General features: G+C 36.2%; 3 protein-coding genes across 6 annotated transcripts in view; 1 reads left to right on the top strand and 2 right to left on the bottom strand.

The window, feature by feature from the left end:
- dnai3 (dynein axonemal intermediate chain 3) overlaps window positions 1-1,150 on the bottom strand; it is a 29,264-nt gene extending 28,114 nt beyond the window's left edge. The window contains exon 1 of the mRNA XM_038287105.1: window positions 1,048-1,150. The gene's annotated coding sequence lies outside the window, so the exon portion shown is untranslated. The remainder of the gene's footprint in view (window positions 1-1,047) is intronic.
- A 62-nt stretch (window positions 1,151-1,212) lies between these two features.
- Window positions 1,213-16,125, top strand: mcoln3b (mucolipin TRP cation channel 3b). 2 transcript variants are annotated; one of them, XM_038287142.1, is made up of 14 exons: window positions 1,213-1,389; window positions 3,272-3,474; window positions 3,567-3,734; window positions 4,066-4,219; window positions 6,471-6,546; window positions 6,727-6,823; window positions 7,020-7,119; window positions 7,222-7,334; window positions 10,316-10,465; window positions 10,554-10,655; window positions 11,111-11,233; window positions 11,322-11,528; window positions 11,666-11,796; window positions 15,806-16,125. In XM_038287142.1, exons 2-14 carry the CDS (start codon window positions 3,286-3,288, stop codon window positions 15,843-15,845), a joined length of 1,650 nt encoding a protein of 549 aa, XP_038143070.1. In that variant the 5' UTR covers window positions 1,213-1,389; window positions 3,272-3,285; the 3' UTR covers window positions 15,846-16,125. The 2 variants fall into 2 exon arrangements, with proteins under 2 accessions (XP_038143070.1, XP_038143077.1); XM_038287149.1 differs by having other exon boundaries at window positions 11,669-11,796.
- LOC119784858 (G-protein-signaling modulator 2-like) overlaps window positions 16,122-26,960 on the bottom strand; it is a 28,807-nt gene continuing 17,968 nt past the window's right edge. For all 3 annotated transcript variants that reach the window (XM_038287131.1, XM_038287116.1, XM_038287124.1), the window contains 12 exons: window positions 26,781-26,920; window positions 25,637-25,760; window positions 25,379-25,494; window positions 22,633-22,788; window positions 22,039-22,147; window positions 21,701-21,863; window positions 21,422-21,513; window positions 21,166-21,345; window positions 19,647-19,806; window positions 19,065-19,250; window positions 18,856-18,971; window positions 16,122-16,892 (listed from right to left, as the gene is read on the bottom strand). In XM_038287131.1, coding sequence (XP_038143059.1) covers window positions 16,725-16,892; window positions 18,856-18,971; window positions 19,065-19,250; window positions 19,647-19,806; window positions 21,166-21,345; window positions 21,422-21,513; window positions 21,701-21,863; window positions 22,039-22,147; window positions 22,633-22,788; window positions 25,379-25,494; window positions 25,637-25,760; window positions 26,781-26,920 — 1,710 coding nt within the window. In that variant the 3' untranslated portion in view covers window positions 16,122-16,724. The remainder of the gene's footprint in view (window positions 16,893-18,855; window positions 18,972-19,064; window positions 19,251-19,646; window positions 19,807-21,165; window positions 21,346-21,421; window positions 21,514-21,700; window positions 21,864-22,038; window positions 22,148-22,632; window positions 22,789-25,378; window positions 25,495-25,636; window positions 25,761-26,780; window positions 26,921-26,960) is intronic.

Consider the following 26,960-nt stretch of genomic DNA (forward strand, 5'->3'; position numbering starts at 1 on the left):
TACCTGTAATTAAAACAAGCAAAATCATTTTTTTCAATTATTCTATTATTAACTTTATTTTATCATTACGGTCACTTGTAAATAAGATCACTTGGCTCGGTCAGACAGTTTAGCTTAATTTTTTTTAATATATAGAATAACACTAAATAAATGTTTGAACGAGTTCAACCCTTTATAGGGCAAGTTACAATTTTTGATCACTTGCCTTACTAATGGAGTCCCCCCTGTCCCTCAGTGAGGTCTAGAAGCACTAGATCTATATCCAGCCATTCAGCAAAGATCCTGCTAAATGGCTGTACATCTTAATTTGGCATTTGACCAATTAGATGAGCCCTTGAATGACATATTACCTACTGGAAATTAATTTGAAAAGTAAAAGTTAACAAATCAAGAAAAAAATTAAAAAAGCTAATTGAAAAGTTAAAAAGCAAAGTTAAAAAAGCGATAAGCCAAGTTAGGTATTAGGTATTCAAACTAAAAAATGTAAGTATCAGCATTAGTGTCTTTCAGGTTATGTTGGACCAAAAAAAAAAAAAAAGTGTTTCTTTCACTCTCAGAGTGTTTTTCATGAATTTCTTAAAGAACAACTTTTGTTATTTTTCTTAATATGTTGGGGCAAGTTGTTATTACATTAACAATATTTTTTTTTATGTAACAGATAAGGTCTGGTCCTAGATTCCAATAATACTATGGCTGGAAAATTAGATTTTCAAAGTATTTCACTGAGAGGCCTATAAAGGGTTAAAGCAGCAGTTATAACCAGTTAATTGCATCAATTTGGGATTTCATCGTTTAATTTACGCCATGGCCTGAAAAATTGAGGAAATAGCTGGAAAAGAAGTTGAAAAACTAAAAATATTCGTCTATCATTGACTAAAGTGGGACAAAATCAGACAGACCAAACACAGCCCTATTTTCAACAACCATTTCTGGACTCAATACTATGCGCATCGTCCATTAGACGTTGGTTTTTAGTAAAAACCAACGTCTAATGGATTACAGCGACTAAAACCAGATTTATAAAATAATATAGCCTATCCATCCTACCGGTATCTGAAGTTTGGTTTGGTTTTAGTCATATACTTCACTCCAAAATCGCAGCAGCAGCTTGTAAGTTGGACTGTTTGGTTTCCAATGGTTACAAAACCAGAAGGTATGACAGCCAATCAAATCCTGGTATCTTAGTGACGTCATAAAATGTTAATCACTTACCCAGGCGGCTTGAATTTATGGTGTCGGAAGTTTAGTTGACTTAAATGTTGTCAGCGAAGACCCCCCCATACTAAAACGGCTTTTTCCGTATAGACAATTCTTATTATTTATTTGTTTGTTTGTCAAGAACTAGGTTCAGTTCGGGTTCGTGTTTCTCTTCCGGACTGAAGATCGTTGGTAAGTGAATCTATTATTGCTTATTTTCTTGGTTATGACGCCGATCCTGTCTTATTGACACTTATCTTGGCACTTTGAAGCAATGTTCCTGCGGAGGAGGTTATTCGGATCTCCGATCAGTAATGAGTTATTCATGTTCACTTCAGATACACCTGATCTGCGCACCTCTGGTTAATAGTCCAGCTTTTATTGAGTATAAAAGACACCTAGTAGCCCAAAACTTCGGACTGAAGTCATGTCAAGTTTGCTTTTTTCTTTTCTTGTAATAAGAGATCTTATTTCCTGGTTCAAACGACTTGCGAAAGTTTAACATATTCGTAAAAGCCACTAACTTTATTTGCATTTACTTTGGATTTTATACAACAAGTTTAGATGTGAAATGCAAATTGATAATCGGGGAAATTAGGCTTAAATGTGTTTTTATCCCTAGATTTCCAGCACATTAATCGCCTTCCTTAGAAATCTGATACATAAATATAATACTTCACAAATTTTGCAAATCCGTTGAACTTTAAGGCTTGACTGCAAAAACGATCTACTAATGAGTAAAGATTTCTTAAATTAAGACGATTTGCCCTTAATTTAAGTAGGTAAATAAGATAATTTGCCAATAGAATGAGTATTTTACCCTTAAAATAAGATATTTAGATAATATGCACTTGAAATAAGACAAAACAATAGTTTTTTTCTTATTTTAAATGTAATCCAGTGAAATGTGTTTCACTTACCTCCTCAGTTCAAGAAGAAAGAAAAAGTGCACTTAAAAAAAAAAAAGACTTAAGATTTAAATTTTTTAGCAATGTTGGAAATGATCTATTTAATTTGTCTCATTTTGAAAAACAAATATATCTTTAGAGTAAAAGTCCTGCTGATAAACAGATCTGCACCCTATATTCAAACACTTTTAGGCCTCTGACAGTTTTTTTTTGTCTCCAAAATTTGCTGAAAAATATACTCACCACTTCTATGTTTCACAGCTCGGCTGTGCGGTGTTTTACAACACATAGCATTGTATGTCTCTGCTTTGGTAACATTTATTGAGAGTATTTTGTCAGCATGATCATCGCTCGTTTCAAACAAAATCAAAGAGTTTTTATGGATTTCTTTCACCCTGACCTTCAGCTGTCACTCTTCCAAAATGAATTGACTGCTTCTCCCTTTTCAGCGTTGGATGTCTGCAGCTCCTCCAGAGTCACCATGTATTTCTGTGCTGTTTCTCTGAATAATTCTGTACTTGCCTGGCTGCTCATTTGAAGTTGTGTAATCCTATTTCCATTTTCAAATGATGGATTGAACGGTACTCTGATGGATTTCGTTGAATTCAGAATAAATTCTGAGTTAAATCTATCATGCTATGTACTGGTAGTAGGACAGAATGCTCAACTCTTACAGAGGTACATTTCAAGGCACGTTATGTTAATTTAATGACCTATAAAATACAACGGTAAATTTAATAGAATGAACATAATGAGCCTTGATGTCAGAATGTACTGCAGTTAAGGCTGCACAATGTTGAGAAAATGTGATATAATCAGTAAATGCACAATGAGATTGATTGGGATTAACCCATAGAAGTACATAGAAGTATCCCTCCACTGTCCTTAGTGTTTAGTTCACTGAAATCTAAATCAGTTCTAAGATTAAAAGACATGGAAACTCCATCTAGTTGGAAAATACGTTATAGGTGAGAAGGTAGGCTGAAAAATCATGTTCTACCAAATACTTAATGCAATGATGTCACTGTTTCATTATATTGTGCAGCTCTAATTAGACTATTATAGTAATGGAAAATTTTTTAGTTTATTCTTTTTTAATATTTGCTTCTTTTTTTTTTTTTTTTTAAGACACAGCGGTTTACCACCTTTTCTTCTGTAAAAATCAGGATCATTTTAGAAGATGGAGGAGACCAGTCCTTCAATTCTGTGGGAAGACCAGCGGGCTCAGAGTATAGAGGAGAAGGTTGAATGCCTCAGAAGGAAGCTCAAGTACTATTTCATGAATCCCTGTGAGAAATACCACGCAAGGGGACGAAAACCTTGGAAACTCGTGCTTCAGATTGTCAAAATCGCTATAGTTACAATCCAGGTTTGTAGCTTTCTCAGAATTAATTAAGATATTTGCAGTAGAGTGTGTTTATTTTCAGAAGCCTCGTCTAAAACTTGTTTTGGTGATTACAGCTGGTATTGTTTGGACTGAGCAACCAGATGGTTGTTACTTTCAAAGAAGAGAACCTGATGACTTTCAAGCACATTTTCCTGAAAGATTATGTTGATGGAGGCATGGATACTTACTCTATTTACAAACAGGCTGATGTGTATGATCACATGGACTACATTATTGCTCAGGTAAAAGATTGGAAGAGTTCTCTTCTATTTATGCTTTTTTTTTTTTTTTTTTTTGCTTTCATACTGGTGTTAATTATTGATAGAATTTTATGACTCAAAGCCCTGACATAATGAGAAAGACTGAAGACTGTATGCCATCATGGGACTGGACTTTGTTCACCACTATTTTTTTTATTTTTTTATTATTATTGTGCTGTTCTGTTGAACAGAGTGAGTGAGAATGAGTGGTTAACGTAGGTTTCTGACTTCCATCTCCACAATGCATGCATCTTTATTATCCCCTCAACTGTTGTCAAACAGATTCTAATATTTAAAAAATGTCCATTTCCAGTATGGACTTCTGCATAACATCACTGTTGGGAATCATGAATATGAGAAAAATGGCACTTCCTACACCCCGCTGTCACTATGTCAGGAGTTCTACAGGAATGGCAGCATCTACCCTGGAACTGAGACCCTTGAAATCGATGCTCATGTTGACACTGGTAAGCATTGATATTGCTGCAACTGAAGATTTTTGATACTAATTAATTTTACATTAGTAAACAGTGGTTGCAAGTTAATGCAACCGAAGCACTGGTACTGCTCAATGATTGCTCATCCGATACTTAAAAGATCAATCAAGTATAGAAGATGGATGGATTGCTTTAGAAGATATCTCACTTCTCTTGAAAATAGATCAACTAAATTTAACTTTACAGCAGCTATCAAAAAGATATTCAGCATTTATTACAGCTTAAGTATCTTTACATCCATCCAAAAAAAGGAATATTACTTAAGAGTTTGAAGGGATTTCAGTGATTTAACACAACGCGTGAAACTCATGGATTCATTATACAGAATAAACTTTAGATTTTTTATTTCTGATTGGTATGATGAGTATAAGTACAGCTTATAAATAGGATATTGAATAGCCCACAGAGTCGAAAACAAGAGTGCCGACTGAAGCACTGAGAGAAGGCTATAAACGGAGTGGCCATAGAAGATGGCTGCTCAGGGGTCTACACTTAGATCCAGAATTTGAGTGAACTGGTAGAAAAAGTGCACATGCACCAAAAACCACGGTAATGGGTGAATTGTACAGCAGAGCCCATTTTATTAATAATACTATTGAGTTGAAGCTGAATCCGATGCTTCAAAAGCCGCTACGCCTACAAAGTTTTAGATGATTTATTATTCCGATAAGCTTTTTTTAGATACTGATGTGATTTTTTAGCAAAACTTTGTATTTTGTTACACTATCAAAATATCAGTAACTGCTTTGAGAGTTATGGTATGGTTGTACTTGATTTTGTAGTGGCTGGCCTGAATTAAAAAATTGTCTTTGGAGTATAGCTGTGACAGCCATCCATACAAGAAAATATGTTGGGCTAGTCAGGAGTTTGTGGGTGGTCTAAACTCAGGGAAGTGGGCTTAAGTTTGAGCTGCGGTTTTCTGTTTAGTCCTAGATCTCAAAGAACGTCTGTGTAGCACATATTTATCAGAAAGCTGACAATTCTGTCATAAAAAATACTAAATTTAAAAGGACTTCATTCAAACCTGTCTTATCTAATGTTTTTCACAAGTGATGGTACGCTGAGAGCATGAGAACAATTATCAAACTTTTTCTTTAATGTAAAAATTGGCCCATAATATGTTGACCGAGGGTTGCAAACACTGTATATACACGATTTCAAAGGAAATTTAAAAAAAGGTCCTGCAAACTCAAAAATTGGACTTGCAAAGACGAAAATGTAACTAGCAAAAACGAAACTCAGACAAACATACAAACAAAAGAAAACAACAACAAAAACAGCATTTAGATTAAAAATGCACCAAGTTTCAAAAACAGCTTCAAGTTAAAATAAGCTGCTAACTATGATTGAAGTGCACCACGTTGCTAGGGAGAGATGGTCATAAACCGATATATTATGATATTATGATATACTCCGTGTTTGTTTAAGGGCTTAAGCAATTATAGTAATTATAATTATAATAATTGCCAACTAATTTACAATTTAGTACTCATTTTCAACAATTTAGTAATCTAAATATCATTATCTGGATTATATAAACTCTAAAACATGCCTTTAGCTTACAGAGCTACCCACTTAGAGAAGGAACTATTCCAACATTATATAAAAATATATAAATATTCTGCAGTTTAGAAAAAAAAAAACTTTTTCATCTGTCAATATGCTCTTTTTTTCATGACTTATCCTACTCAAGAGGGTTTTGTTGTCTACAGAGATTGTTACCAACAACTAATCCAAACAAAAGATGTCTGAGGTTTTAGTGTAATCTTAGTGGTTCTACATACGCAGACATTCCTGCGTAACAATCTTGCTTCATCCTGAGCTTTTTTGTTTGGGATATGGGAGGAAAATTGCATTGTACAAATAAAAGGAGAAATACTCAGCTACCCACTGCACTAAAACTCATTTTATCCACAATTCTAAAAATTGCCCTGCCTTTCTTGGAAATGTCAGTTATGGTTTTACACTCTGAAAAGCCTTGTTTGAACACTGGAGTATCTTGTCATATGTGCCAACACAGCTTCCTTGCCTTTTAAAGCTACACCCAGGTATTGCAGCTTAGTTAACTTGTTTCTACTCACACTAGACCCAGTTTAGATCTTCTTGAAAATATGAAGATGTTTAAATGATGCATTATACATAGTTTAATTATTTAACAGTGTAGAAAATGTGATCCATAAAGATCCCCTATGGATCATTGTTTGTTGTCCCTTTGTAACAGAATGCCTTGAAGTCTATCCAGTCACTCCGCTCTCACTACGTGACATGTTTCAGAGCTTTGAGCTGCATTTTAAACGGTTGGTCTGTAATTTTCACAGTCTTTAACAGCTGTAGTGTATATATATATATATATATATATATATATATATATATATATATATATATATATATATATATATATATATATATATATATATATATATATATATATATTTATAGTTTGTTCTTTGAATTGACCTCCCTGTTCTCTCTTCCAGGCTTATTTCTGTGACATTCACATTTGTTGTCAAGGCTATCAATTTGCAAACTGTGAGATATCGAGAGCTGCCTGACTGCTATGACTTCACTGTGGTTGTATGTCACCAAACTTGTTTTATTTAAAACCCAGTTAGCAGAATGAGTTGACATTGGAAAGACTCAAAGCTGACTTCAGAACACAGAGATTGAGTTTTAAATTATTTTTCGCTTCTGCCCTGGGTTTATTTAAAGACTTAAATTTTTTTTAGTGATCTGTTATCTCACTGAAAAAAAACATGCTTTGGCCTCACAGATTACTTTCAACAATCAAGCTCACAGCGGCAGAATGAAAGTTGATCTGGAAACGGACGTGGACATTAATGAATGCAAAGACTGGAAAGTAACTGGAGCCTGTAAGGTCACCAAACCGGTTTGAGTACCCACAAATGTATGTGCACTTTCTTTACCATGAGACTGAAAGATGACTTTTTCTTCTCTTTATGTCATTCCTGCAGCTGCAAAACAGATATACCTGACAGTGATGTTTGACTGCCTAATTGTAATAACCTGCATCACTTCCTTCGCACTCTGCACACGCTCTGTTATAAAAGGAATTCTGCTGATGCTTGTAAGTAAAACTAAAATCAACAAGGTCATATAGTGGTATAAATGAGCAGAAGCTACTTTAATACAAGTCATACACATTTATATGTGAGGGTTAGAAGTGCTGATCAGACTCTTACTTTGGACAGTAAAGTTTGGTAGATGTTTTGAGTTTTTTTACTAAAATGTATGTAACAGGAGTTAACAGAAAAACAAACAAAAAAAGAAAAAAATGCAACAGGCTTCACCATAGGAATAATAGCTATAAAGCCATCACAATTAAGGAATCATTTAAAATAAGAAAAATTTTTAAATATTAAATTATCTGTCCCTGACCTTCATATTATCTTTACTAAATGAAAAAAATATATATATTGTTAAATGCTTGAATAATATGTGATAGAATTAAGTTACTTTTATATTTCTTTGGTATTTTGCAGCTTTATAGAATTGTAGCCTCTTAAGCTTTTACTTGGTTACTTCCACATAAAGTTTTTTTCTAATTATGTAACCTATTTTGTAAAGTCTTGTAAAGAAGCGGCCTTCAACCTACATGATACTAGCAACCTATATTTCCAAATGGGAAAGGTTTTTTCACATCAAAGCTTCTTCACTTTCCTCCAAGTTCATCAATGGGACAGGGTTAGGGCTGGTTAGGCATAAGGCCAGAACGCATCGAATCAGACAAAAAAATCCTGTCCGACGAGTTCATGGCGTTTAGCGCCCATTGAAACTCAGTGGGGTTGATCACACCCAACACGATTTTCTGCAAGAGGGCTTGCGTAGGTCCGAACCAGATGGACGCCAGGTCTATTTTTGTCGCACTATGCAGCAATTCAGCGGCAATTTAATGGATCTGACAGGAAGAGAAGTGCGGTTACAAAATAAAACACATCCGTTTTGGGGTAAAATACAAAGTACTATCTGTTAAAGGGGAACACCGTTTTTTTTTTTTTTTTTTTTTCTTTTACATTGGCACCTTGATATTGTTATTACATCATGTTCTACTCACCAATATTAGTTTTGTGTCATTTGGAGCCGTTTTAAGATATTCGGTTTTGTAATATCCATGTGATGTCTTCCTATGGGCAACGAGTTGAAGGTAAAAACTAAACTGTTCATTTTCCCTGTAAAATGTTTTTTTTTTCCCCCGCTTGGAAAGGTGTTGACTAATGTCCTGACTGGCTGGAGTTTGTGCAATCCCCGCAAACAAATTAATTGGCCATATTTATAATCAATAAATGTAATCTCAAACTTCTACCAAACTCAATTACACGTCCGCTGCACCAATTACTCTCCACACAGAGCTGAAAGTACAGCTGTTGACTCACTGACGGGACAAATGACGCACTTCAATTCAGTTTATTTATATAGCAACAATTCACAAAACTTGTCATCATCTCAAGGAACTTAACAGTTTACCAAATCATAAGTATAGTCAAATTGATGAAAAAATAAGTTTTTAGAGACTCTGCTTAGAAATAATTACTGAACTTTGCTCACATTGAAGAAATTTAACTCTATATTTAACCCATCCCCTTGGGGAGCAGTGGGCTGCCTTCGTTGGGCGCCCGCAGAAAAATCGGGGGTTAAGGGTCTTGCTCAGAGAGGCAGAGTGGCAGTCTGTGGGAGTGGGTTTCAAACTCTTAACCTCAGCATCCCAAGCTCTATGCCCTAACCACTTGTCATGATGTGTTTTGAGGTCTGACCCAAAATATAGAGAACCACTCAGAGAGCAAGGCAAAAGGTTAAACAGGTTTATTGAGGTAAGGGTAGAGGGGGTTGGATCTGGAACTCAGAGGGCTGGTGAACAGGAACTAGAAAGTCTGGAGATGATATCACAAAGATTAGTTCAGGGACCGTGGGAATCTTGGATGCCGCAAGGTTAATGCTAGTGAGGGACTCACGTCTGGGGGGGTTCTTCCAATCCTTCCAGGGGAAGAAGGCCAAACATCCAGCTTGCAGGATGGCTTCCTGCCAAAAGGCAAAGACAAAAACAAAGTTAGGCTCAGTGAAACAAAGACTCATGTTAGACTCAGCTAATCTCAGCATGGCTAGAGTACCCAAAACTGGCAAACACTCTGGCGCCAAGGTAGTGACAGTCCACTGCTTAAATACTCCTCCAGATAATGGTCTAATGAGCTGCAGGTGTGCAGGGAGGCCAAAAGAGGATTGGGCACCACCTGCTGGAGGAGAAAAGGAAACAGAAAAACAACCACACAAACTGGATTCCTAACACCACTAGGCCGTCACATTAAATATCACTTTTATTGGTAAACTTATTGCGGTATCCCAGCCAAAACACTTTAAATCCTAAATAAAAACGATCATCATCAAAATTACAAAAGATAAAGGCTGACTTAAAATGTTTTATTTTTGTGTGTGTAACAAATCTACATATAATTCAAACTTTTTTAGATGCATCTGTGTAATCAATAATCCTTCTGCTCTGATTGATACAAGTTAACGAAAGACTTTAAATCAACCGTTTACCAATTTGGAAAACATAAATAATGAAGTTAAATACTTTAGCTTGAATCAGTCAGGGATAATTATTTTAATATTCATTTTATAGGGCTTTTAACTGGTTATCTTTAGTTGCTATTAGTCAATGTTTTGTTTTTATATATGTCTAAATAAAAAGCAGAAACACATTCAAAGAATGGGTGGTGGTTCATGCAGATGCTTAAAAAAACAAAAACAAAACCAAATTCACACTTGTTTGCCCTGTCAGGGTTAAACATTTTTACCATCACAACATTTCACATTGATTCATTATACTAACAGCATGTTCATACTTGTTAACTTAAAACTCACAAAAGGTAAATAGGATTATTTTAGGTCATGCATGATCAGTGTGGATTTAATGTAATGAGCTGGGATTGGCCTGGTATTAGTACTATTTAAAAGTAGCCACCCAGTAAAACACTAAAGCCAAGGGTTGTTTTCATAGTAGATTGTAAAATAAAAAAGCTCAAAAATAAAGAAATTATCTGCCAAAAACAGGAGTACGTCCAACACTGCAAAGTACACTCTGGTAAAGACGTGCCATGGTCAGACAAGATTGAGTTTGTGAGCGGCTGGTATATCCTGATCATTGTCAGCGACACACTAACCATCATAGGCTCCATTCTCAAGATGGAGATCCAAACTAAGGTAATGAGGACCTTCCCATACTAACATGTTCTTCATAATCCGATCTATATCGAGGCAAAAAAAGTCTATTTGTTCTCCTTTTTAACAGGTCCTTACAAGCTATGATGTGTGCAGCATCTTCCTCGGCACAGGCACCATGTTTGTTTGGATCGGTGTCATTCGCTACATGGGCTACTTCAAGAAATATAATGTAAGTGGAGCAGGTGAAAGTTTGTCTAACACATCTAAGAATTAGCCTCTTGGTAAACACACTAATTTCATTTTTAAGTAATCATAAGCATGAAATATTTTAAAGCTGATGTGGTAATTCTAGTTCGGGGTATGAGAAATATAAACAGAGCTTTTACATCTATTCTGTATTTCTTTTATCTGCCATTAATTGAGGAATATTTTTTAATGGAAGAGGATAAATCAGAATGCTATTAAACAAATAAGTTCAGATTTAAATGAGTTTACTATGATAAACAAACTTCCCACACCATAATAGCAGGCTTGGACTATGTAAAACTCAGATAGAGAATCCAAAATTTTTTTCCCTTCTGAATATAAGAATGTATTTGGCTAGGTGTGCTGGGGCAAATATAAAAACAAAAAACACAAAACAAGTAAATAAAGTAATTTTAAATCTTAATCTTCCTCATATAGATTCTCATCGTGACACTCCGGGCAGCTTTACCAAATGTTATACGTTTCATCTGCTGCGCTGGGATAATATACATAAGCTACTGCTTTTGTGGCTGGATTGTTATCGGTCCATATCATGAAAAGGTAACAACACACCCCCATGTATTGAAATTACTTAAAACCGAAATGTTACATACTCACACTTTCCTGATCATTTGCAACTTTTCTTTAGTTCCGGACCTTGAACACCGTGTCGGAGTGTCTGTTCTCATTGATCAACGGAGACGACATGTTTCCGACCTTTAAAGACATGAAGCACAAAAGCAGCCTGGTGTGGATTTTCAGCAGGGTCTACCTCTATACCTTTGTATCCCTCTTCATCTACATGATCCTAAGTCTTTTCATCACAATAATCACAGACACATACGACACAGTCAAGGTAAGGGCGGCTAGAGGTGAATTATAAGCAAATCAATCACTTTATGTGAAAGTTTTTTGTATTTAATGTCTAATTTAATCCTGGTTTAGTATCTAAATCATCTTGAAATGTCCCCTTTCAAAAACTGCCTCATTTAGCAGCAACAGGAGAATGGAGTACCGATTTCAGACCTGCAGAAATTTCTCTCGGTGTGTAAAGATCTACCAAATTCTGGAGTTTACAGACTTGAAAAAAGCAAGGGCTGCTTATTTAGCTGCTGCATCAACAGGTAAGATCACACATCTGCAGTCATGCATTTCTTTTTCTTTGGTTTTAATCAGAATGAAAGGAACTCTTTATTGGTGGTTGTTACAAGAACAGAATCTGCACGATTTACTACTTATGCATGTGTCCTACAGTCATGTTGAATTTCCCAGATTTTCCTAGACTCAAATGTCTATTGCTCTAAGACTTCTTAACCTATTATTGAATCAGTATGATTGGTGATGTATTTATGGTAGATATTTGACTCAGGGAAGATTTGAAATATGAATAAGGAGACGAGGAACGTAGACCACAGCATGGGAAGACAGCAAAGACAAGGAACCAACAAAGAGTGAGAGCAGAGGGAGAGCATATATAGCTGACAGTGTCGTCTATAATTCTCTTCTTGACGACTTAAAATTGAAGCTAAGTTTTATAAAAATTCAAAGTTCTTAAAAAGCAGAAAAAGTCTCAAACAAAGATAAAAAAATTCAGGCAGAGGCAGCTGAGTCCGGGTCCAGTGTGTTTATTGCTAAACACAACACATACACACTGAGCTGGTCACCGGTGAGCCTGAGCTGAACAAATGGTGAAGACAGCTCCCTTTTATACATTTCTTATCGGTGGAAAAACCCCCTTCAGAATATATTTCAGTCTTTGGTAAAGGTCACATTGATATTTATCTGCAAATCACGGTGACATTCATAGACACATCTCATTCTTGTGAGAGCAATCTCTCAGGCCATGAAAACATCTGGTGCATTCAAATCAGAAACTTATGACAGTTTAATCACAAACATGTTGGAATACATCCTTTCCTTACTTCAAGCCATGTCAGTCTGGCCTAGTGCTCCCCCCTCGTGTCTCAGTCAAAGCATCACCCTTTCTGGGACCATTACCGCTCCGTGTGCCTTGAAAATAACAACTCTATTTATCACAAGTTGTATGGCCAAATTTTGCTGAGCTGGGCAACCTTGAGATGTCAAATATTTCATTTTTAATGAGTGTGTTTTCTTATCACTATGGGGCCTCAACCCTGCGTTTTCCTGCAGATTCCACTCCTCTTAGGGCCAGGTGCAACAGTTACACACTCATTGCTCTGTTTTTCTCCTTTTGGCCTTGAATGGCTCTTATAACAGTATTTGTGAAAACAACTTTAAACTTATAAAACATTTACTTTATTTTATCTTATGATTAGTGCAGATTAATACACAACAACAGAGACAAAGGGAGGGCTAACGAGCTGACAAGGAGCAGGTGTGAGAGGAGACAACGAGGGAGGGTGCATGGCGCGTGTTTTGAAGGCGCTTGTGGAGAAATGTCCTGGGCCGTGAGCAGAGATGGGAAGTAACGAAGTACAAATACTTCGTTACTGTACTCAAGTAGATTTTTCTGATATTTTTACTTTACTTTACTACTTATTTTTATGGTGACTTTTTACTTCTAATCCTTACATTTTTACACAAATATCTGTACTTTCTACTCCTTACATTTTAAAAAATTGGCTCGTTACTTTAGTTTTGAATCATTTCAACGGAGTTACCGTTATTATTTTTCACGTCATCAATACCAAATTCAATCTAATTGGATGGGAATCTACGTTGCATTTGACGCACCGCTACAAGATGAATCGACAGATTCGGCGGTATTCATTCATGGCAAATCATTGCAGCTTGGTGGCGGTGGCGTTAGCATAGTAGTATGGACGACGAGATGATTGAAAATGAACACAACGGAGATCTAGTCCTATTGGCAGACATCCATTTAAAATGTAGGCAACGGCATGAAAAAAGTGGTTTCTACTTTTACTTTTATACTTTAAGTAAATTTATAAGCCTGTACTTTGTTACTTTTACTTGAGTAAAGAAGTTTAATCAGTACTTCCACTTTTACCAGAGTATTTTTAACACAAGTATCTGTACTTTTACTCAAGTACAGAAAGTGAGTACTTTTGCCATCTCTGGCCGTGAGTAGTGAGGAAACAGGAAGCGATTCTTGTGGAAGAGGGAAATAGTGACAATGAAGAAGGTTGGAAGATAGCAACATCAAAAAATGAGAAAAAGCGGAAAAAACAGAGATCAGTTAAAGGGGAATCCAGTTCAGGACAATCCAGTGATGATCAATCCATACATTCCACAGCAAAACAAAATGAATTCAAAGTCATATTCAAAGTCGTTAATCAGGCAGAGTCTTTTACAAATTGGGATCCGGTTCACTTAACAAAAACCATCAATAAACTTGTTGGAGAAGTCAGAGGTGCCAGAATTCTGTACAGTGGAGACCTGCTAATTAACTGCAGAGACAGCGCCCAGTAAGGCAAAGCAATACGAATCAACAAAATTGACGGGATAAGAGTTCAGTGCAGCTTAATGGAGAACAAAAAGATCAGCAGGGGAGTCATTGGAGGAGTTCCTCTAAATATTTCTGAAAAAGAGATTCTGGAAAACATAAGCGGTGCAAAAGTAAAATGGTTTAAAACAACAAGAAACGGAGAAAGATCTGACAGTTTATCAGTGCTAATTAAATTCGCGGAAGAGCAATTACCAAGCAAAGTATTCATTGGTTACATCAGTTATAATGTCAAAATCTACAATCCTCCACCATTGAGATGCTTTAAATGCCAAAAATTCGTACACATTGCAGCAGTTTGTAAAGGGAAACAGAGGTGTGGAAGGTGTGCAGGAGAACACGAATATGGTAAATGTGGAAAAGAAGCTAAAATAAAATGCTGTAATTGTGGTGGAGAACATACTGCTGCTTATCGCGGCTGTGAAGCAAGCAAAAGGTCTGAGGAAATAAAAAAATGAAATTTGAGCTTGGAATAACCTATGCTGAAGCTGCAAAAAGGATCCCATCTCAGTTAGAAAAACCCAAACCTACAGTTCAACACACGGCAAATTCCAAACCTCTAGAGAAATCTCCAAAAATTGATGAAGACTCACTAATTGTTAAAAAGACAAATTTTGTTCTTTTCATGGTGGAAGTGATTAATTGTACTGCACAGATGACAAAAAAATCTGAAAAAATCAAAATAATAGTGAAGGCTGCAGAAAAATATCTGGACGTAAAAGATTTGAACTGGGAGATGGTTGGAAGCATGATGGGAGGACCGATGGGACCATCAGAAAATGGCAGAGTTACGATGACTTAAAGTAAATTAAAACTATACGGGCAAATGTGATTTAGTATTATGTGGATTTAAGTTAAACAGGGTTTTTTTTTTTTTTTTTTGGGGTGAATCGTTTCCTGTTTCCTTGCTTTACTCCATATCAGTTGGTGGCGGTAATGCACATTTCACAAGTTTGCCAACCGCCATAAAATCTCATAAGAAGAAGAAGAAGACAACGAGGGAGCCAAGGGGAAAGGAACACACAAGAGGGCAATAGAGGACAACAGAAAAACATGAGAACTAACATAAATCTAGAAATTACAACAAAACTGGAATTAAACCAATAAAACTAGAAAACAAGGAGCAAAGAACAACAGAACCAAGACCATGACAACAGTGGGTACGGAAAGTATTCCCCATCTTGACAGAAAAACAGAGATGTAGAAATTTTTGAAAATTTATTAAAAACAAATGAAATCATCATTGTCATAAGTATTCAGACCCTTTGCTCAATATTGATTAGAAGCAACCATTTGAGCTAGTACAACCATGAATCTTCTTGGGAATGATGAAACAAGTTTTGCACACCTGGATTTGGGGATCCTCTCCTGTTCTGTCAGGTTGGATGGTGAGTGGTGGTGGACAGCCATTATCAGGTCTCTCCAGAGATGCTCAATTGGATTTAGGTCAGGGTCCGAGTACTTTCCATACCCACTGTATGTACACAGTATTGGTGATGTTCCACAAGTTTGTGATCTTCAGCCTAAAAACCATATTGCCTTAAAGTAGGGGGGTTAAGATTGGTTTAATTGCAGCTGTCAATTATTTTGACAACCAGTTAACAACATGGGTGTCTATAAATTCAGTCTTCAATAATAAACTGCTCTAACAAACATTAAGATGAGCCATATTTCCATTATTCCAGGTGCAACGATCATCAAGAGATGCTGACATCAGAGGCTTAGTGATTAAGAGTGTGATTACTGAGCACTTTATCCTGTGGGAATTCCTGTAAGTGAAAAACATGTTTCGAGTGCTACAAGAAAAGTAGAACTGGAATAGAAAGTAACTCAGCATTGATGACAGGATGCTGTACTTGACCTACTGTAAAGCTATATTGTAAATAAACTTAAATATGATATTGTAGATTAAAAAAAAAATGTAAATGTTTGTACAAAGCATGTGACTTTGAGATATCCTACAGTTTTACACATGACTGAATCAATAAAAATGATGACATGTGAATTGAAAAAGATTTTATTTCTCTACTGTGAGGAGAAAGACAATAGAAAATCTATTTTGCCTCCAAACAACACACTGGATCACCATCTAGGTTTGTTTCAGAGCAAAGAAAATGTAAATATACGAGTCATAAGATGACCTTAAACAGTAAAACTTAAAAAAGGTATTGTACAAAAACTGGTAGTGTAAAAGGCTCCATTGTCCAGCAGCATGTAAAATAAACGTACATTTTGAAACTGAAAGTTCACATATATTCATCTGGAATAGAAAAAAATAAGTAAATTCTTCTTTGTTTGTTTAGTTGTCTCAATCCTGCATAATTTATTATTTTTTTGTAATTCTCCATTGTGAGCAGACATCACTGAGAAGGACTTCGCTGATTGAAGAGTCAGTTTGTTACCCAAAATGAAGGCCATCAACTAAAAATATGAAGTTCTTCAAAAAAATAAAATAAAATAATTCCCTTTATGCCACTTCTGAAATCTTGATCCCTTCATAAAATTTCATTTTTTTTTTTTTTTTTACATCAACTTTCAGGAATGTTGTCAGAAAAAGGCATGAGTCAATCCACTTCATTTTAGGTCCTGAATCTCTGCACATAGTCAGCCGGGTTTTGTCGGAGTGGCCCCGGAGGGAGCTGGGACCCGCTGTTCTTCCATCCGCTTAGACTGGGAACGCAGGATGAGACAAAAAAAGTCCTCGTTTGGAACCGTCGGCCCCATAGCTGTAGAAGTTGGAGCAGCACATCGCTGGTCGTTCAGTCTGGAGCCCTACAGAGTCAAAATCAAAATTTTTTGCTTAAAGAAAATGAATAATTCATCTCTATAATAGAAGGTATCATTAAAAGAAAACAAGCTTAAATTTAAACAATGCCCTGAATTCTGGAGACTTTCAAATGGGCATAAAATAAATGAGTTTCTTTCAAATTGATGGACAAGAATATAATGAAATACATTAAATAATAAAACAAATATTGCAAACATAAATTATTATCAAATGAGGAAAAAATATATTTACTTTGGATAGATTTGGGATTTTGGATTAAAAAAAAAAATCTTGGGGGCCCACAAAACAATATCATGATTCATAATTATTAAATATTAACACTTAACATTGAGGTATAGCATAGTGGTGAGCATCATATGTTCCTTAACAGTTTAAGGAACAACAACATGACTTAAAGGGGACATATGCAAAATCCACTTTTTTACCTTTTTATACATGCTAATTTGTATTTTGAGCCTCTATAAATGTAGAACATTGCAAATTAATGCCTTAAGGTGCAGCAGAAATATTTTTGCAGAATGTTTGGGGTGAGATTTTAGGCTCCGTTTGAATTTGCCCTTATCTGTGACGTTTTCATATCTATGACGTCATTGTCCCTACAGCGTAAATACAAAATATGGCCACCGACTTTTTACTTAGCAGCTTTGACAATCTGCCAAGCTTATTGACCTCTTTGCATTTTTTGTCTAAGAGATTTCACGCTACGGATTTCCAAAAGTAGTAGACAAGCCTAAATGCTTTGCTGTTGGGTGCATAAACCAGACCTAAGTCATCAATTCAATTCAGTTTATTTATACAGCACCAATTCACAACACATGTCATCTCAAGGCACTTTACAGTTCAACCAGATCATACAGTCAAATTGATTCAAAGTTTTGTATCTAAGGAAAACCAGTTGATTGCATTGACTCAAAGGCAATCCCTCACACTAAGCATGCTTGTAGCGACAGTGGAGAGGAAAAACTCCCTTTTAACAGGAAGAAACCACCAGCAGGATCAGGCTCAGTGTGAGCAGCCATCTGCCGAGGCCGGCTAGGGTTCAAGGAAACAGAAGCAGAGATACAAAAAGCTGCTGTAAAAGGTGGCCAAACATCACACCACCTACCATTGGGGGTTCCTTGTTGGTTTTGGTTATATTTAATTTTTCGAGAGAACATACCCGAATCTTTGGACAAAATCACATTCTTCTGTGCCGGGCACTTTAGGGGCGATTGCTTCTTCAATCACCACCTTTACCAGGAGGGAATCGCTGAAAGGCTTTGGCTTATTGATGGGTCTCTTCCCTCAACTTTATGAGGATGACTGGCACTTTTTTTTAGGTAAGCCAATATAAGTTTGTTCGCCACAAAATGTTTCTCGGCTAGAAAACTACAAGCCTGGCTGGTCCTGGGGGACGTAGCGGGTCGGCACCCTGTAAGGGGGCGAGGCGTATAGCACCTCATTTATATTTCAAGACCACAGATAAATGGGGTGCTCTTGAAGCTCTTCACAACTGAGACAAAAAAAGGTTATGTGGAGGTATAATAATGAGGATATAAGACACAAAAATACCATTTCCACTTTATTTAGAACTCAAATGAATAATTTACATATAAAAAGAAACGTTTTAAAAGCATATTCCCCTTTAATAAGCCATTTCTTTAAGAATGTGGGGTCCCAGCACCATTTTTTCACAGGATTCAGACAAGAAACTTGTGTAGAGACAAAGTGGGATGATATGCAGCAAAGCCTATAAGGTTGACAATCAAAACTAAAGTTGTTTTGTTCCTCAGCAATTTGCTAATAGTCACCTGGAATTATAAGCCAAGTGTAAATACATTTTGAGCATGTGTGTTTTTTGGGCTAGAGGAATTTAGAACCATTAGGGCTAAAAACATTATTTGAAACTTTGTACAATAAAGCAACACTACCAACTCTCTTGCCTTGTTAATTGGGTTTCTTCCTTACCTGGCATTTTACAAGCATGTCAAAGAAGACTTCATCTCCTTCTGGCCCTTCAGCGCTGTCCTCGAGGTGGTTGTACAGGGAGGGTGCGTGAGGAGTATCTGCACTTGAGACTAGTGCTATAAAGACAAAACAAGCTGGTATCATGATGTGAACGGTGATTTAAAAAAAAAGGGTTTAATAGAACGGATTAAACCTCTTATATGAATCACCTTGAGACTGTGCCTGGTCTTTGTTGGAGGTGAAGGGTGTAGGAGGCTGGTTGCAGCTGTTGAGACGCAAGCCAGGAAACTGGTTGAGGCTGACTCTTTGGTCGTCCAGACGACGGGCCTGGGAGCTGGCCAGCAGCTCCAGGAAATGACCAGGATCCTGTGATGGAGTTTCGTGTTCTGAAATACCTAAAAACAGAAAACTATGGCAGGTAAGAAAATTTTTATTACCCAAACATTTTTTTTTGATTTGGAGGGAATTAGATTTTCTCAATTTCAAAGTAATATTTCACCCAAAATACATTAACAATACTGTCATGATTCAATATAGATTTCCTCACTGGAGGATAAAAATAGATAGACTTTGGGTGGAGTATCACTATATGAAATAAATGTCGACATTTTGCATTCATACCATATGTGCAGGAGTGGCAAAGCCTTCTCTGAAGTGGATATTATCAAAAATAAAATAATTTTTATGAGGAAAGGCTACAACAAAACCTATTTAACCAGATCTTTAAAATGTATTTAGAAGATAATTGTTAACACATATGGTGTGAACACATGAAAACAGGACACACTCACATTTCCCCTCAGCTACGGGTAAGCTAGAGGAAGGGGAGGATGGGACGGAGGGAGGGCTCTGGTCATCCAGTGTACACCTTTGGTCGTCCATTCTGTTCCCTTGGAAACGGGAGAGGAGGTCAAAAAAGTTGTCGTCCCCTATGGTATCATGGGCTGTTGACTATGGGGTTAAAAAAAAAATAACATACAAGATAGATATAAAAAAAAATGATTGAACAAAAAATACATAAAAAAGAACATCAGTTATTTGAGGTGGTCGACTGGCCAAGAACTAAACATTTGTAAATTCCAGTGACTCATCAATCAGTTCATTTATTATTAGGCTACATAAAATTCTGACTAATGAAAGTATGAAGAGTCTTTATTCCTTTTTGCAGAGACATTTAATCCAATTACCTTAGAAATGTCTTTATTGAACTACTATGTAGTTTAAAAAAATCTGAAGGTGAGTAAAGAAATCACTTCATATGAGAGGCTTTGAAAGGTTTATGATAGTTTAAATTGAATTTCTTTCAACCTGTAAGGAGCCGTTTATGCAGTTTTTATTTATATGTTTTGTTGGGTTTTGGAGTCAGTATTTTGTTTACAAACAGGTCAACATTCTGACCTATATATTTTAAATTTTTTTCATGATGGGAGGTCATGAGGTTTTTGCTGCTCCCTCGTAGCGACAGACTAGTTCACCTTCACCATACTTTCCAGTTTACCATAATGGGTCAACCTTCCAACCTACTGTCATACCACCTTGGATTTTGGACAGTCATTCGTTTTCATTTTGATTTCAGTAAATGGGACCCAACCAAAATCTAGCTCCTAACACAGACACCATTTCTCTAAGCGCACTAGAATCAGGATCCCCCACTGCAAGAAGCAATTAAAATGTAAAGACTTACATAGTGGCTATAACACCTTTTTTTTTTTTTTTTGACAACAAAGAAAAAAATAATCTGGACAAACTATATAATTTTTGATTTATGCCCATTGATATTAATGCAGCTCTATCAACATATATCACAACCCCAACGGTGTAGTTGTGTAAAAAAAAAAAAAAAAAGCTTGAATGCAAACTATATCATTTTGCAAAATAACTTTGCTGCAGTTTTTTTTTTTTTTTTTAACCAGTGACCTTTTTGTGTTAATTTTTCTCTCTTTTGTGCCATTCTCCTCTGAAGGACTGCATTGTAAGCTCAGCTCCTTGCTGGCCTCATCTGTTGCTTTTTTAACTTGTTGCTCAAGGACACATATCCTTGGAGACATTTCTTGATTTAAGAAGAAAAACACTCATTTGTAATCCAAAAAAAAATCTAATGATCTCATCCGTATCTTACTTTACAAAGTGGCAGCCGTGATGTACTTCTGAGAAATGGCATTTTTTTTAAAAAAACCCAATAAAAACATAAAAAGATTAAAAGCTTCTTGATGATCACAATTCTTTTAGAGAGAAAATGATTGATAATACATTTAGGATTGGTAATGAAGGCGTTATGGGTCATAATGGATTTGTGTATTTGGTAGATACCTTAGAAGGGACAGGCGAGTCCTGCTCCGGGACTGCGTGCTCACTGCAGTTTTCTAAGTTCTCTTTAGATTTGCTGTTCTTGTGTTTCTTGCTTTTCAGTCGGTGGAAGAGAAAAAGCTTAGTAGATGCCTTGATTGTGTTGTTTTTTGATGAGCCGGCAAAGAGATGCCCGTCCCAGTCCTACACAGACAAAGATGACTTTTTACACAACATATTCATCAACACAGATTACTTGAACAAGTAATATCTTATATACCTGATGTGGCTCTTCTTTCTCAGTTTTATTGGGACTCTGACTCCGTTCCATGGTTTCTCCGCTCCCTTTCCTTCTCAAAGATGACTTACACCCTAAAGCAAAAAAGAAAATTTAACTTTTTGCGAAGTTTAAATAGTTTTACAAGCACATAAAGAAACGGTAAAATCAAAGAAATCTTTTCCAGAGTTTAAATTCTGGCTATTTCCTGCAACAAAATGCAGCTGAAAGCATTTGAATGTTCCGACGGTAAAGGTAAATACCCAAAGAAGCATTAATTACCTGGCAGGGTGATGTAGCCCTGAATATTTTCTGCCAACCCAGAGTTGTTGGTATTACTGTTGCTGAACATGTGATTCAAGCTGGAGTTTGACTTTAAGTTAACCACGAGCCGTAAGTCAGATAAGTTCATCCTGGCGGTCACTTCACTGCTCTTATCTCCGGTCTGTACCATTAAAAATGGAACAACGGAAATTGGATTAAACAGACTGCCGCTGTGGAACATGCAACATCCCACAAATGCACATGCAGTTTACTTTAAAACCACCAGAGGGAGTTGTGGTTTCAGAAATAATACAGAGCAAAAACCATGTAATGGGAGGTGAAGAATAAACACACACCTCTTTGGCAATTTCCAGATGTTTTTCAGCGAATAACATAGCGCTCTCATGATTCCCAAGGGCAGTGTGGGCATTTCCTAAGCTCCAGTACGCTCTTCCTTCACCCACTCTGCAGGGAGAAAAACCGGCTTAGCAACTGTAACTGACATGCAAGAAGCAAAAGCTCTTATCTCAACAATCTAAAATGTGGGTACATATTTTACAGAGCCAAAAATTCTCAGTGTGCATAAGAAAATTAGATGTGATTTACAAGATTTTTAAAGCACATTTATTTCCCATGTTTCTGTACGTTATTACATACAGTATTCAGGACAGATGGAAGGAAATAAGTTAATTTGTAAAGTTTGGCTATATACTATATGTACTGTAGTACTTGAAGTAACTTAAAATATATATATACACGTTTATGTATTTTTGATATTTGAACCATGCATCAGATAATAGTACGGTATTTAAAGGCCCATTTCATGTTCAGATTAGTATTGTGGGCGTTCCTTCTAACGCTACAATTTATTCAGTTTGAGGACCACCTCCATCCTCAGACTTCAAAGAAAGTCACAGGAAAGCAAGCAACAAATGGTGCTGATTGCATACCGGTCATTTAGGTCCTGAGCAATGACCAGATGTTTGAGATGATAATCTATGGCTCTCTCGTAGTCCTGCAGCAGTGTGTAGGTGTTGCCCAGACTGTAGCATGCCTGAGCTTCCACTGCCTTGTCTTTCAACTGCCTGGCCAGCTGGAGAGTCTTCCTGAGGGCCGAAGAGACAGGGAGGAACGAGGTCAAAGACGGACAGGGATGAGTGAAGAAGAGTGATAGTTATCAGCTTTTTCATTTTTTTTGTTAGCATGTTTTAGGATACACAAAAAAATTTAAAATCTGTGATTGTACAGAATAAAATAACTCTATAATTAAAGATATATCAAATCGGTTGGGAATCTTTTTAAACATGCAGCAGTATTTAAATTTAAACAGCGCGGGGGTAAAAATCATGGTGCAAAAAACAAAACAAAACACAGTGATATGGAAGTTCAGACCATTAACTATATATATGGTGCTATTATGAATTTTAGTTTGGTGTTGTCAGCTTGATGCAGAGTCTGTGACATGATTTAGAGTTTTTTCAACAGTTCAGCTGTCTGATGGCGGAGGGGAAGGAGCCGTTTCGGAATCTGCTGCACCTGCATCGGATGCTTCGAAGCCTCTTCCAAGAGAACAGAAGGGAGAACAGTCCATGTTGGGGGTGTGAGGGGTCATTGGTAATGTTACAGCTAAAGTTACACTACAAATCAAGCAAATCTAAATAAGTCATTTTTTTCTTAAAATAAGTGCATTTTTTCTTGAATTGAGGAGGTAAGTAAGACACGTTTCCAATAGAAGAAAATTTACATTTAAAATAGGAAAAAATATTGCATTGTCTTATTTCAAGTGTATATTATTTTATTATCTTATTTTAAGAGTAAAATTACTCATTCCATTGGCAAATCATCTTATTTACCTACTTAAATTAATGGTGAATACACCTAATTTAAAAACATTCTTGCTTATCTCTAGATTGTTTTTGCAGTCTACAATGTAGCTGAACACACCGCTAGGTCCTTTTAGCTGTAATGTAATGTTTGCATGGTTCTGCACAAAAACGATTCAAGATACCAGTTATAAATAGCTAACATTTACTACTTGAAGATATGCCAAAAATGCCCCTCAGTTGGTGTGATAACCTAATCATCCAAACCAGACAATTTCAGCTGAAACTGAATGAAATTCACTCTCAGCATTTAACCCATCCCCTTGGGGAGAAAGAGGCTGCCACTGTGCGGCCCTCTGGGAGCAGTGTGGAGTTGGGGGCCTTGCTAAGGGGGCCAGAGTGGAGGCTGTGGGAATGAGTGGGGCTAGAAGTCAGAACCTCCGGAACCCAAGCGCAATGCACTAACCACTAGGGAATCACTCCCCCCCATTGAGCATTTTCTCCATTTAGCTTTTATTTAAAAAAAAACAAACGAAAAAAAAACAAACAAACAAAAAAAGAACATACAAACATACCAAAGACTTTTAAAGTTTAAGTTCATTTTTTTCAGTAATGTAATTTACAAGGAAAACTCAAGTATTCTCTCCATATAAAATACTTGATTCAGTTCTTTTAATTTTTTTTTGATTTATTTTTTTGATTTTCAATACTCTAATAATCCCAGAGGGAAATTACTTCTCTGCATTTAACCCATCCCCGAGGGGAGCAGTGAGCTGCCATTGTGAGGTGCCCGGGGAGCAGTGTTGGGGTTAAGGGTCTTGCTCAGGGACCCAGAGTGGCAGTCTGTGGAAGTGGGGGATCGAAGTCACAACCTCAGGATTCAAAGCCCTATGCCCTAACCACTTGGCCGCCACTTCCCTCAAGTTCCCTAAGTTAGCTTTTATTAGAAAACAAGGAATTTAGTTTCTTAGATAATAAGAATAGGGCCAATAAAAACAGCTTATTCTTCTTAAAACAGAAATTTTATATTAAGGCGAACACTGGTGGGATGAAAACTTTTTATAATATGGTCCAAAACCACCAAGTTAAAATGACTTAGGGGCCTTGTTTATAACTTTAAACGAAGGGAAATTATATTGTAATTCTTTCTCTCTCTGTACCTACACAGCAATAAATTAAATATGCAACATTTTTATGAGAAAAAGTAAACCCTAACTCTGATGTCTGCATGAAACGTATTATTGTTGGTGCTAAAAAAGTTTCCCAAACATTTTACTTGGTATAAGAAGTGTGTAATTTAAAATTTTTTTTGGGTGCAATAAGAAATTTTTAATAAGACATTTCCCTTAAAACACTTGCTGTATTTGGCCACGTTTAAGTTTTAAAGCAAAATACTATGGCTAGTTAAAAAAAAAAAAAAAAAAATTATATATATATATATATATATATATATATATATATATATATATATATATATATATATATATATATGCATCTTTGTTTACACCATAATTATTACCCTTTATTTATCAGTGAAAATTTTGTCCTAAAATTGCATGGACATCAGCTGGCGAGCTGCAAAATGGTTTTGTGTACAGTAGTTTTGCAGTTTCTGAGAAAACAAAGTTGCAGTATTCATAAGATGAAAGTCATAATCTTGTTATTTAGAGAGAAAACAATAGCAAATAGAATATGAATACCTTCTTAAAAAATATTAATCTATTATAATTCTCTACAGCATTCCTTTACTGAAATAGGGTAAGAATAAGTGAAAATAACTGAGATGATCTTGCAGATAATGGCAAATGGATAATAGTCCATAATTTTTGTCAACTAGTAAGAAAACCTGACACTAAGCCTCAATTTTACTCACTTGTAGTGACTGGCTGCCATGTCGAACTTGCCCAGGAATATGTATGCGTTCCCGAGATTGCAGTGAGCCCTCCGCTCTGCAGACCTGTCACCAAACTCTTTAGCAATGAGAAGCCGCTGGATAACAGAGCAAACAGTAGGAAAAGATGACTGCCCTGACACCAGGTTTTAACCAGCTCTTTATGGTTGTTAGGAGGCTTGTATATGAATGAAACATAACCAAACATGCAATTTATCTCAAAAATGGACTAAAGCCTACCTTTTCATGAGCAGCTACGGCATTTTCAAAGTCACCCAGGAGATAGTAGGTGTTCCCAAGATTCCCATAGGTCCGACCTTGAGCTGCATGATCACCCAACTCCTTCACTAGGGACAGATTGGCTCTATGGTTAAAAATAAAAAGAATTAAAAAGAAGCAAAGACAATACCACACCCTATCCAAGCTGCTATTAAAGCACTTCTATTGCACCTTCAATATTAAATTTTGACTATAAAATTACAGAATAATTGATTTGTTTTATTTTTTACCAGCAACAGAAGAAGTCAGACACAGTCATGTGTGCTGGCAAACAGAAAATCACATAATCTATTGGTGTAATATCAGTGATAATAAAAGGATTTTGTGAAGGTAAGTAAATTCTTCACTTCTATGCCATCCTGTGAAGTGCTTGGAAACTGGGAATAAAAGGTGCACAAGGCTCAAACTCATACTGTAAGAGCCAAGTCGTTTTTGCCTTAACATGCACCGTGTAACAACTATACTACAGAACAATTACCAGGCTATTCCTACAAGCTCTTGCTAGCTTATTCCTGGCTATAAAAAGTTGTAAGGAAGCCACAGGCGTTAAAGAGATGACATTTTCTCTGAATTTTAAACTGTTTTTTTGCCAAGTAAAATATATATATATATATATATATATATATATATATATATATATATATATATATATATATATATATATATTTTTTTTTTTTTTTTTTTTTTTTACTTATATATATAAATATAAATAAGACAAACCCTTCACTCTTTGACATTTAAACAAATTGGGAAAAGCCTTATGTGGCTTTGCATACATGTGCCAGAATTATTTATTCAATTTTTCCTTTTGGATCACCTAATTCCAATTATCCATTTGTTCTTGGTTGTTGGGCAGAAACAGCAGAAAGGAAGGTTTGGTTTTCTGGCTTGATTTTATTTTTAAAGAGAAACATTTTGCTTTGAAGTGGAAAGATACATCCTGAAGCCTTTGCTTAATACAGAGCAATGATGTATGAAAAATCCTAGAAGATAGATACTAAGGATATTATGAATTTGAGCGACACCCAAACCATCAAAGCCTTTACAGAATTCCAGAGGCTTTTCATGGTGCAACAATACATCATGAACAGCAATACAAACTTACTCATAGTAATGTGCTGCTTTCCTGAGGGCAATTCTAGCCTCCTCTGGAAAATCTCCTGGCTCTGTTCCACTCCAGCAGATGCTCTTACCCTTGGCGTGGTAAACGTTTCCAAAATTATACAGCGCTCGAGCCTGCCCAACCTACAGCACGCACATCACATTTTCACAGACAGAAACCGCA

Source organism: Cyprinodon tularosa, unplaced genomic scaffold (genome assembly GCF_016077235.1).
Source record: "Cyprinodon tularosa strain WSP-4 unplaced genomic scaffold, ASM1607723v1 ctg106, whole genome shotgun sequence".
Lineage (NCBI taxonomy): Eukaryota > Metazoa > Chordata > Actinopteri > Cyprinodontiformes > Cyprinodontidae > Cyprinodon > Cyprinodon tularosa.

Coding starts and splice junctions, on each gene's coding strand:
- mcoln3b (XM_038287142.1), top strand. CDS start 3,286: ATGGAGGAGACCAGTCCTTCAATTCTGTGGGAAGACCAGCGGGCTCAG. Junction 6,547..6,726: donor TTTGAGCTGCATTTTAAACG/GTTGGTCTGTAA, acceptor TCTCTCTTCCAG/GCTTATTTCTGTGACATTCA. Junction 11,797..15,805: donor TTTAGCTGCTGCATCAACAG/GTAAGATCACAC, acceptor CCATTATTCCAG/GTGCAACGATCATCAAGAGA.